At 41.6% G+C, this 13071-nt stretch overlaps 1 protein-coding gene and 1 long non-coding RNA gene across 2 annotated transcripts in view; one reads left to right on the top strand and one right to left on the bottom strand.

The window, feature by feature from the left end:
- Positions 1-13071, bottom strand: part of LOC124168941 — a 354549-nt gene that overhangs the window by 177292 nt on the left and 164186 nt on the right. The gene's annotated exons all lie outside the window — the stretch shown is intronic.
- The window catches only part of LOC124168933 (homeobox protein unc-4-like), an 85751-nt gene continuing 78118 nt past the window's right edge, over positions 5439-13071 (top strand). The window contains exon 1 of the mRNA XM_046547346.1: positions 5439-6990. Within this exon, the coding sequence (XP_046403302.1) occupies positions 6192-6990 (799 nt within the window). The 5' untranslated portion in view covers positions 5439-6191. The remainder of the gene's footprint in view (positions 6991-13071) is intronic.

Genomic DNA, 13071 nt, shown 5'->3' with positions numbered 1-13071 from the left:
AAGTGCCAGTCCAGCTTTTTCATGTAGAATACACCTGGCTATTTTAATTTGCAAATATTTGATGGACCTGTGCAACATGAAAGATCATCAAAGATACCTTAATATTGTATGCTCCACAAATGTTTATTAGTCTGACCCAGGATTTGACACTGAACACTATGTTACCTTTGAGAATGACAGTAGACAGACAGACAGTAGATGACATAGAGTACAAAGTTAAAACCTGAGTCAGACACAAAATATGTGGAACATAAGGTAAGTCCGGTAAAGAGGCCCTACCTAAGGAAATTTCTTCATATCTATCACTGAGGTAAAAGTAAGAATATAGGACTACATGATATTATATAGCATTTTTTGATTATTAACAATACACCAACAAATATTGATTAAAAATATTCACCCCAAAATAATAAAATTCCTATGCGTCCCTCAGGGTAGTGTCATTGGCCCACTCCTATTCCTTCTTTATATAAACGACATTGGAGAAGTAGTACACAGTAAGTTACGATTATTTGCAGACGACGCTGCAGTTTACAGAGAAATCCGTTCTAGCAACGTTATAGATGAACTAACGAATGACCTTGCTGCTATCCAAGCGTGTTGCGATGCTTGGCAGTTAGAATTAAATTTGAAAAAATGCGTCGTAATGAATTTCTGGAAGAAGAATAACTCCCTACAACGTAGCTATATAATTCGGGGTACCCAATTAGAGACTGTTGAATCCGTGAAATATCTAGGAGTTAGACTCAATAATGATGTATCGTGGAATAAACATATTCGAGAAATAACCGGTCAAGCTAATCGTAAAATGGGTTTTGTTAAAAGAATATTAGGAAAGTGCGATGACAAAGTGAGAGAAATGAGCTACTTTTCCCTCGTTAGACCACATTTGGAATACGCTGCCAGTGTTTGGGACCCTCATGAAAAAGGCTTAGTAACAGAGTTAGAACGCGTGCAAAGAAGAGCTGCCAGGTATGTGAAAGGTCGTTACGATAGTCTTGTTAGTGTAACTGACCTATTAGATAAACTCGGAAGGGAATCTCTGTCGGACCGTAGATTGAAACCTTTTAGATAAATTCAAGAGCAGTGTCTTTTCTGATGAAGTTAACCATATCTTACGGACGCCAACATACTATGGAAGATCAGATCATATAAATAAAATAAGAGAGATAGATTGTAGAATAGACAGATTATGAATGTCATTTTTTCAATAATCGATAAGAGATTATAACGGCAGCGATAGAACTGATAAATAGATTGCATGACTTGTGGTGTAGCCAACTAACCTCTGTAAAACTTAATGCATGTTTCTTAATTTTATTATTATTTCTAACAGCATATATTAGTATAATTTTTTAGTATGCGTGACGTTTTTTGTACTGTGTGGTGTGCATATTGGAGTCCAATTGCATGCTGGTGATTGATCACCCCCTGCCAAACACCCTAGAGGTGGCTCAAAGGGTATTATGTAGATGTAGAAAACTTTTCCATAAATATGCCTTTAGTCTATCTCTTCCAACTGTCCGGGTGAGACGTCCCACCTACGTGGGGGCGATGCCCCATGCAGCTCAAGTTGAATTCAATCTAAATTAAACTTGTCATATGATAACTCATTCAAATTAACCTAAAATTATGGTATAAATATAACATTTAAACACATTTAGAGGCATCGTTTGTAAAATTATTGTTCAGAATTGCATAACTCCAGTTAAATTATTCTTTAAATATTGCAATGAAACTCGTTAATATATTAATGATATTTAAATATGGCACTGAAACTCGTTTATGTATGAATGAATGACAAAAATAGAAATAATAATATTATACATGTGCTGGTACCGTTACTTGTTCCGTAAATTGTGCATGATTCGTGCAGCCAATGATCGCAATTGCATCATTTGATCAAGACTACTGTTAATATTGTGGTACAATAGCTATCCTCACATTCCAAAAATATGTTCTAGTCATCATCAATGATTAGTTCTTGTTTATTCTTTTGGTAAGCCCTTACCTCAACATTAGGGTATCTATGATTATGTTTATGTACTGCTGATTGGCGAGACGATCACGTATGAATATGCATCTGTTATGCTAGAAAACTTTCTTTGATTTAAAATTTTCATTTGACTGAAATTCGCTTTGAAAATTTGTAAATGTGTGGAGTGTAGGCGATTGACGTTGGCGGAGGGCGGCCGCTCGGCGCCCGGGATCTCGAGCCTCGCCACGCGGACCTCGCCGAGTGAAGGGCACAGGCACCCGCCACGAAAGTTGCGCCCTCCATCACTTGAAATAAAAGGAATTCTTTTAGCTGCTAATAGAATAATAACTCCGCTTTCGTTATTTCTATTGTCAAGAGACACAAGGGCGCAGCCAGGATCCGAACTAGGGTAGAGGGCAAGACATGGTCGGTTATGCTACAACATTTTATCTAGAAGAAGGTGAATGAAACCAAGATTTTGAGAAAATAAAAACAACGCTTTTTTCGTTTTTAAAATTATTTGCTTGAAAAAATTATTATTTTTATTTTAGAAGGATATCTTATATTACCATTTTTCGTGGGTTTCAAGAAAATGTGTTAAAAACTTTCGTTTCAATGCAGTCCTGATTTTCCTTGAGGAATTTAGCGACTTTTGCCACTGAAGGAGTGGGGGACAGCTGTACCCTCCGGCCCCCTGCTGTGTAAGCCTATAAAGAGATATGTAAAAGTGAGTTCGATACATTAACATGGACATTTGAATTAAAGAATATTCTACTTGATAGAGGAAATGATGAAAAAAGTCATATGCTCGAAAAAGATCATATTTTTTTAAATTTCTGCGACGGCGGTCTCGTACCTTTACGTACTAGTCGATAAGAACGGAAATATTCAACTTGTTCAGACAGCCACTGAATGGGTAATTGAATTTCCAGCGAGCTACTTATATTTGGAAGCAAATCAGAATCAAATTTTCTACTTCGAATAAGTATAATTAATAATTCACAAAGCTAATAATTCCATCCAAATATTCTATATATGATTTAATTTTATGGGGCATTTAACAAATAGTTTCTTATTAAACTCATCATGATTGTAAAATGGTCGCCTTACGTACCTAATACACTCTGAACTGCATTTGGATCAACTATTTATTAAACTAAATATTTTCTGGAGAATATGGGAAACATCAGTTGCAACATAAATATATACAAACAAACGTGAAATTGTAGGACATAAAATTTAATAACCATGGCAACATTTTTTTTACATATTTTATGTAATTTAAATCAACTACATAGGCTTCCTTTATAGATTATTAGGGGACAAAATTTCATTATAAAATGGAATAATTTCATAATAATCCTAAAGAGTATGCATTTAAGGGTTTAAATTAGGTATGGATTGCTATTCAAGCAAATCTGCATGCATATCGCCGTCATGATTCTTTCAACTTTAGGGCCTTATTTAGGGAAGTAAAGATAATTAAAACTACTTAAGTAGAAATTTCAATCGTAAATAAATTTAAAGGGGATGTTTCCTACGCAAAAACAAACTAAGATTCTAAAATGCTACTCATCATAGTAATAAATAGTATTTATATTAACTATACAATAAATCAGAGCAGGTGCGTTAGCTATAGAGTATAAATTTAATGAAAACCGGAATCGACATCATGACACCACATCCATAATCATGTAGAAAAATCAGAACCTCTATTATTTATAGCCTGTATTAAATGAAATAAATGGGTTGGTTAGATATTGTCTTTCGTATCCTCATTGAAGTAGTTCATTCTGTCCATCCTATGCTTTCATGATAACAAAAATGTATCGATCTAATGGAAACTAAAAAAATTCTGATGCTCGAATACCCCTTCTGTGATATCAAGGCATCCAACGATTAAAATTAGCAAGTCTCTGAAAACCTTATTTTATTGACAGCTTCAAAGATACGAATTTAACATAATCAGAAAAAGACCCAGATAATTATATATGTACTTAGATGAAATATTCATGACAATTTTAGGACCTCACAAATGTAACTCTCTTTCCATTGTGCATCCATTCCCAGACTCTGAATTTCAAGATTTACAGAAATCGGGGCACTGAGATCGGTCGATTGACTTGCGTTCTCGAGCGATGAACCCTTGCTGTTGTTCTTTTTATTGTAAGAAATCTTTCGATGACTCGGCTAGAGAGGAGCCAGTTAGGTATGCCCTATGACAGAAGATAGGGGTTGGATAACCTTGGAACCTAGAAGACTGCTTGTACCTTGCGGTCAATCGCTGTCCCTCAATCACAATCAACCCATGCAACAGCCCTTCTTATGCGACGCTGGCACTTGGACTTGTGTTGTCATGAATACCTGTAAATACCCTTTCCTTCACTAATAACTATTTAAACGGCATGCTGAACCATTTCTTTACAGAAGCATTTAGTTTATTATTGCCCGTGAGAGTTTTCATATCTGGCATAGCGAACTCGCTCACAACCCCTCTTGCAACCATTATATCTGCTATTGAAACAACTCTCGCTGGCTTTATTTTTAAGTAGTGGAGGCCACTGTAAGGGACGTTCCTCATCCGACAACCTCCAATACTGATGCGGGGAGCATTCTCTGCCCATCGTCACCTTCGGAAAGTCCATATTTCGGCATACGACAGATGAGAGCGAGTGCTCATGCGACCCAGCGCGGCCCGCCTCTAAATCGCAAAGGAAATAGTCCGATCCCAAAAGCGCGCGCCTAACTACTCCCTCCCACCTCACCCTCCTTCCCCCTTTAATCCACCCACCCCCTCCAAACACCCCCCATCCCCCTTTCGATACGTTTTACCTTTCCACCCCCACCCCTAGAAATAAGACTATCCCCTCCCCTCCACCCACTAATTGAATCGACCCGGTCCCGCACCCCCCACCCCCTCTCTTCATTCCGCAAAACCTCCTCCCGCTCCAACATCCCGAAAAGAGCCGAAAAATCTCCCGCAAAACGGAGCAAGGGGAGATGATGCACCCTCGACCCCTTTAAAGGCAGGAGGGAGGTGTAAGGGAAATCTTTGCTTGACTAGAGAGGGGGGACAGCAGAAAGAAGAGACTGGGGAAGAAGGAAGGGAGGCAAGCAGGAAGGAAGGGGGCGGGGCCACGCGGATGGGGGCGGGGCTATAGCCGACCAATGGGAGGCCGTCGTCGCCATCACTGGCCCCTGAGAGAGAGAGCGCGGAGAGCCCCGACTTCGCCTCACCCCTCTCTTCCCGGCGCCTTCGCAAGTTCCCTCGCACCACGGAGGCCTTTTTCCCTGCACCACCCCTTCGCATCCCCTCTCCTCCTTCGTGGCTTGATTCTCAGGAGACCGAGCGATGCGGAGAGGGGGAAGAAGAGGGAAGGATGGGCTTGGGAGGAGGGTAAGGGAGGGGCGGAGACGGGAGAGGAGGTTGAGGGGCGGACGCGAGCCATACGCCCGGAGAGCGACCGCACGGCCTGCTGTGGGAGCGCCGCCCGCCAGCGCGCCCTTAGCCGACGCAGAACAAGAAGAAGTCCCGGCTGACCCCACGGTGCCTACCCGGACTGCGCTTTCTTCGTCCACGCCAAAGTGTGCCCCATGTTAACCCCACGATTCCGATCGTTTTCCTGGACAAATTGTGCAGAATAGCCTTCGTAGGACGGTCGTCTCAACGTTTTGCTCCTTACTTCCCACATAATTCGGCAAAGATCTCCCTTCATTTGAAGTTTGCAGTGGTGACAGTGACTTGGAATTGGTTAAATAGTGCACGAATTCGGATTCAGTCCGGGTAAAATCGTCTTATTCCGACAAAACAATGTTACTGCCGTTGGATACGGTGGGGGTGAGCGTGGTGTGAGGCGCTTCCTCCGCGGGCAGTCATGGCCCGGCTGTCCCCGGTGCTATCGAGGACGCCGGCGCCAGGCCGCACTGGGGCGCCAGAACGGCGAATACCTGATGGAGTGTCAGTTGGCCAAGTAGTGTAATATTATAGTTGGTTCTCATGGACTGATGCAGAAGCCAATGCAGCTCCAATAGGATGCTCGTGGAGACTACAACGACTGCTGCAGAACCTCAACCTGCTGATGGACACCAATAGTACCTGAATACAGTTTTTTTTGTCGAAGGAATAAATAATTGAAGAGAGGACGCTGTGTATCTTTTGGGGGGGCAGAGTCTCCACCGCTCGTGACCCCTGCGACTGAGGCCGCGGCGGCAAATGGTTCTGGAGACGTCCCTGCTCCCTCCGCCGCTGGCCTACAACGCCACACACTCGGGTGCCGGGGGCGAGGGGCGCGGGGGCGGTGGTGGGGCCCCGGGGACGCCCCCGGCCTCCCTGCTCCTCGCCCCAACGCCCCCACCTTCCTCCACGCCCCCGAGGCTCATGCCCCCGGCCTCCCACCTGACTCCCGCCTCCGCCACGCACCATCTCCAGCCCCACCACCACCACCTCGACGGTGGACTACCAACTTCGATGGCCTCCCAGCTGCCGCACCCGGCGCCGCACTTCACGCGCCCCGTGCCCGTTTCCCTCGCTCCGCCGTCGCACCACCCTCACTTCCCCTTCTCCGCCCACCACCACTTCCTGCCTCCGCCACCGCCCCTGTCGTCAGCTGGGGGATCCTCCGCCTTCGGCCCCGGGGTCAAGGCGCGGGCTCCGGGTGTTGGGGGTCCCCAGCAAGTTGGGCAGCAGCCCCCCGCCTCCCTCGGTCCCTCCCGCTTCCCTTTTGGTGTTCCCGCCGGCTTCCTGCACCACGCCGCCGCGTCCATTGCGGCCGCGGCTGCGGCGGCGGCAGCTGCAGCGGCAGCCGCGTCTCCGCCGGGCGGGGGCGGTCGGGTGCCGCTGGGCGGGCCTGGAGTGGGTGCTGCGCAGGAGGCCGCTCGGAGGATCCTGCACCAGCATCACGGACCCGTGAACGGCACCCACCACCACCAGCTTCAGCACCACCCGCACCAACACACGGCGGTGTCCTCCAACGGCGACGTATCCTCGCCAGACGGATCAGGGGGAAAGAAAGGTGAGCCCTACTCTTATTCAACTTATTTAATGTAAGTGTTATCCGTAGGACCTGCACTGCCCCTTTAATTCAAAGTACCTGCGTACAAATGAGTTACTTGGGGCACATCTAAGTGCATACATTGACATCCAATCATACTTAGTTTCACATAAAATGATAATCTTAGAAATTTTTGACAGATAATAGGTGAGCCATGTCATTCCATTCTATATGACTAACATACCTTAAATTATAACAGTAGCTCCTTCGTTCCTTCTTTTAAGTTGCTACGGTGAGTAGTTTCCATTGCACTCACATCGTCACCTATTCCCGATCATTCATTCGATGTAGGTGAATTTAAAAAATATGAAATACGTCAAAAAGCCTGAAATATTAATTCATTCGACTCAAATTTGTCTGAAATATGACCTGTATGACTTAAGTTAGCTGCGGTAGGCGAAGTATCTAACTCTTGGAGCACATTTCAGAAAGCACTAAAAGCAAGCTACACGTTATATTTCTTTAAGTTACAAACGTGAGCGTAATACTACATTTCATTGCAATCACAAATCTCAATAATCCCATTTTGAGTTTTAGCGCTAAACATTATCACCATTAGCGAGAAAGTACTGCCATTTTTTTGTAATATATGCCCTCTATTACTTCTGAATATATCAAAATCAGAAGCAATTTCATTTACACATGTGTTCATCCATTCATCAATATTTACAAAGGAAACTTACCGGATTGATTTCATAGATGAAAAGATGCCATTTACTCCAGTATTTTCTGGACTGAAGTATTAAAATTGGCGACATGACTACATAAAAATAAAAGAACGTGACAAAGGAGAATTAAATTAATGTTAATTAATGCGTAATCGTTTCGGGTAAGGTATTGTCGGCGTTTCGATCATAGTTTATCCAACATCTTACCACACCATTTATTTATTTTCGAGGCCAGTGTGTACCAGCCGGTAGAGTTTTCAACCAATTACATAAATACACAATCGCCTTATTTTACCAACAATGAATTAGTTTTGACTTTAGTTTGATTTTATGTCATTGTTTCCTTCACTTATTTATGAAAAAATTAATTTTTTCCCTTTACCTCATTGGTTCAGAGACTAAATTCGACATTCGGTGATTATCACATACCTAACCAAGTAAATGTTTCAGAGATTGACATGTAATTATTAATTTAAAATGGGTAAAATGAGGAAATTTATGCTGCTAATAATTGGAATAAAAACGATAAAAAGTAAAATAATATTTTAGTTTTTCACGTCAGCTATGGCATTGTAATTATTTTTCTCACCTGGTGTAAACGATAAACCCACATAATATACCACTTGGTGAACCGACCAATGAATATAACTATAGAGTTTGTCCATATATCAACTTTCATTGAGCGAATCATATTCTCACGAGCATAACTTATGACCTTCCTTATAAGCGATAGTTTTCCATTTTGTATGCCCTGCACGTTCCTATAATAATCTTATATAGATTACATGTAAAATCTGCGAAGTATACGTTGGAAATAATAGCGTTACCATCAAACACTTTACACCGTAATTTGCCCGGGGACTTATTGGCTTACCTCAACCGCAAGCGAATACGGGCGAGGGCGGGAGATTAGGATATCGGCGGGCTTCAATGGCTATCGCCGAGGAAGTGATGGTGCCGACCTGGGCGAAACGGACGGACACCGAATGCATTACACATTGGAAGGTATTCTTCGGAGAGAAGCCAAATAAGATAATAGTCACTTCGTTCTCTCAACAAAAAAAAATCATTGCCGTCCTTGATGATAAGCTTATTTTCAGAATTACTATAACCGGTAACTTCAACTGTGTATGACTATCGTAGTATCCTTCACCGTGAGCTTATGCTTAGGTCTTTCAAGCCAATACCTGTGCGCATGGTTCTTTTTCAATGCAATGGAAATATTTCACCTCTAATATCAATGGCGGTATTATTCCTCGAAACAAAAAAAAAATAAAAAAAATACTTTGATAACAATATGCGTTCGGCAACTCCTTCGGTTAAGATATGTTAATGTCTGCACCATAGAAAAAATTATGGGATGATTGATCAGGTAATGATACTAAATAAGGTTGTGAGAGTTGTGGATAATTTTTATCATAAATAGGAAATACTGTAAGCTGTCGTGTAAAGCTGAATGCATGAAATAAAACTTGGCTAAAGTCAAACTGCGCCACCTCGTTGAAACATGCTTCGTTGGTACGAAGAGATTTTATCGGTGGTAAAGCATAGTATCGAATAATATGTATAGTTAAAATAGCGTGTGATTATTTTTATCGTACCTAAACCTTAATTTAGCTCCGACCTATTACGGTGCCACAACACCTTGAGTATTGTGACGCGTTTATCAAAAGCACATTGTCCTGCCATGGTACTGACGTAAGACACACTTCAACTCTGCTGAGATGAGCTATTTCCTTTTTAATATTATTACATAAAGAAATTTCACTAAATGTTTCAAAAATCGGAGAACTTCGCCTACACCTAAGCTTCGTCGACGACGTCGACAGCGAGGGAGGAAGCTAAACAAGTTCATTCTTTCCTGAGAAACTGTTCACATTTGGGGAAAAAATGTTTCGTTGCACTTATAAAATCCCACTATATGGGCCCTTAATTAAAATAACGTCTTCAATCAATTAATATTATTAGTTATTAGCTAAGCTGAAATATTATTTCTGCTAGCCAACTGGTATTTGAAATGCTGGACGTAACGTTTTGGTAATTCATTTGAACACAGCATAAATGGCATTGGACCGATTGTGCCTACCTACCTTACTATTGTGATTTTTAACTTCTTCCATTGTAACCAGAGATCAAAGAGGAGAATACTAGATATGTGGCATTGAGTCGGTGTCTGTGCCAACGCATATGCTTTAAGGTACTCTTAGTAAATCGTTCTACGAGAAATTTCACTCTTAATATTTTTCGACATTTATTTTCACTAAACGGAAAGACTTTTCAGTGTTTGTTATGTTTGTAAGTTATAAAATACCAGCAGTAAGCTAATTTAAAGAGGCTTAGTCAATGTGCAATGTTATCCTCTGGGTTATATAGGGAGGGAAAACCAGTAGTCATTCATTATTACTTGAAAAAGAAAGATTTGGCTCATTAAAATTCGTTTCTAACATTTAACTTAGAGAATATGACGTAGATATATGTTTACATCTACTTGACTCGAAATAATTATCATATTTAACGGATTTATCAAAGAAACACAATTATTTAAAAAGGTTAGGATCGCGATGTCATATATTGTCTTTGACGCGTCTTTTTAATGAAAAAAATTGTAAGCAATTAATTGTGCAAGAAAAGTGTAAAAATGTGTACCTTCGCATTAAGTAATGATAACTGCACTGAGTGAAGTAAAAGGCAAAAAATTAAGAAAGAATTCATCTTGACAACACCTGAGCGTGGGGATCAGTAGCATATAACTAAAAACTTAATCCCCGTCATACCCAGTGCTCCCATACTCAGTGCTCCAAATGGGGGAATAAGCATTTTATTTACTCCATATCTATCCAACCATTTATGTGAGCAAGCAAATGGAATTATAAAAATAACATTGATGCTACAAAACCTTGGAGTACAAAGTACATTTTTTGTCGTAGTGGAGTTGAAAGCATTCAAACGTTATATATCACCTAATACGTAAGGAAGCCAATAGAGTTGCACAAGATTAATGCCAAATAGTTTAGTATTTATCACAGTATGGATAATAGACGAAGGCAGAAACAGTTTAGGCTCAGAATTAATGAGTAAAAACATGCCTCAGGTAATAGGAGAGCATTTCCTATTTGGTAGTTTACATTTTAGGATGATAACATTTTACTATACATACGCTTTCGAGTACAGAATGACATTCATTGAGAATAAAACGCAACCAGTAGGTATTTGGTGCCTGGGATAGAGATGAGAACACGAACCCACTTCAATATAAATATCGATCGGCAAAATATGGAGCATGAAATATTTTCCTTGACCGCATATTTTTTTTACAAACTTTGAAGCAGTTTACGTTATAGTTGATATTTTAAATACAGCAAGAGTTAAAACTCTTGTCTGCCAAGCCGTATTGTATGTGTATGGCATTCTACTAGAGGCAAGATTGAAGTATCTTTTTATCAACTTAATACGAAAGAGAGGAAGTGTGAAAAGCCTTTCGAAACACGAGTCGTGTTTTCCCGTGATAGAAGACGAGCACACGAACCCTTTGTGCTCACAATTAATAATTATCTTCTCTAGGGAAGAGGACGAAATTTACCGCGTTGGTTTGCATGCGGGTATCATAATATTTTAGACTTTTTAAATTTTCAATACAAAGTAACGGCCGTTAAAATGATGAAAGGCAGGCTTGTAGGTACCTACTCGAGGCCTGAGATTACGGCGGGCCATCGCTGAAAGGAGGGAAAGGCGAGGGAAAGGTTGCCATGCCGCCCGTGGTCCTCCTTGATTATAAACAAGCGGCGCAATTGAGGAACCCGCTCCTTCCTTAAGCTTGTAAATTACTCCCCGGCCAATAAATGCGGGGCGGACGTGCGCAGAGGACGGTCTGAAGGGAGAGGGGGCGCTAGAGTGCGAAGGGGATGGAAATTATCAGCGGCGGTTCCCCAACGGTGGCTGTCCACCGGGATATGCGCTTCGGCCGCACGGCGAGGGGGATGCTGGGAAGTGGAGACGAAGATTGAGATAGAGAGAGGAAACGGGATGAAAGACACTCACTTGAGTTGAGGGAACCTGAGCAAAATGAGAGCGAAAATGGAAGAAGAATTTTGAGGGAAAGATTAGCATTCCTCGTCAATGTGGGGCGCGTATTCAATTTCCTCAAGGGCCCGTGTGCCGGCCGAACTTTGAGATATAGGGGCTCAGTGAACATTTTTGGATGTGCTTCGTAAGGCTAATCAAAAGATTGAACAAACAAGCAATCTGTTTTTGTAGAAAGAACTCATTTTCGATTTGGTGTGATTAATATTTGAAGGGCATATAGCTGTTAGAATTTTAATCGTTGCCGGAAAGAAATCTTAATGATCAAGGTGTGATTCAATGGTAAAGTGCTGTCGTACTGCAGTGGGTATACCAAGCACTCAGGGGATACCGCACTTTTAAAAATAGTCAGTAATTTCTTTAAGAAACGCTTGTCATCAATTCTAAATATGTATCCAAAGCTCCAGTTCAGTAGTAAATACGACAAATTGCAATCTACTATCAATTAAATCATATATGTGACCCATCAACAAAATTATGTAGGTACCAACGCTATTGTTCTCAAGAAGGAATGTAGTTATTGGTGAAAAATGTGATCTCGGTGATGAAGGGGGCGTTTCAATTTATGCTGTATTATGAAAATTTACTAGTAAATTTTCAAAGATTGCATTGAAAAACGGGTGATCGGGTTGGTGTGGTGGCTAGAGTGTTGGCTTCCCACCTGGCGGGCTCGGGTTCAAATCCCGGCGGTGGCTGAGAATTTTCAGAGACTGCCCGATTCCTCCTTGAATGTTGTGTGGAGGACATTTCAAGCGCAACACTCCGTCCGTCGGATGGGACGTTAAGCCGTGGTCCCCTTGGCGCCTTTCGTTAAGAGCAGGCTAACGCCGACGCCGGGTTTCTCTCCACCCTTCCTTCCACACCCTTTCCTCATGGCGCAAATGACCTCAGCTGTCGGTCGCGTCCTCCAAATACCATACTACTGCATTGAAAAACATTATCTCCCCACTGCCAAATAGTTAATAGCCGCTATTATCACGGCTTCATCGTTTTGAAAATCTCTAGAAATCTACAATGTCAGGTGGACGAAAGGAGTTTGATAAGAAAGAAACTTCATGACTCTTCATACTCCATACGTTAATACTTGGATTACAAACCTATAATAATTGCTGATTCGGTTGTGAAACATTAGAATAAACTCATATGGCACGACTAAAGGATGGACTTGTACCACATAATGAGTAAGAACGTAGGTCTTAATAACTTCTGTATTTATAATACCTCAAATGGCGGAAAAGTATTACAGAACGTTTCATTTAAGTACTTCACGTAGAAAAAATGTTTACTACAGATC

This window comes from Ischnura elegans, chromosome 1, assembly GCF_921293095.1.
Source record: "Ischnura elegans chromosome 1, ioIscEleg1.1, whole genome shotgun sequence".
NCBI lineage: Eukaryota > Metazoa > Arthropoda > Insecta > Odonata > Coenagrionidae > Ischnura > Ischnura elegans.
Note: the sequence above shows the minus strand (reverse complement) of the source record. Positions and strands in the feature narration are given on the sequence as shown.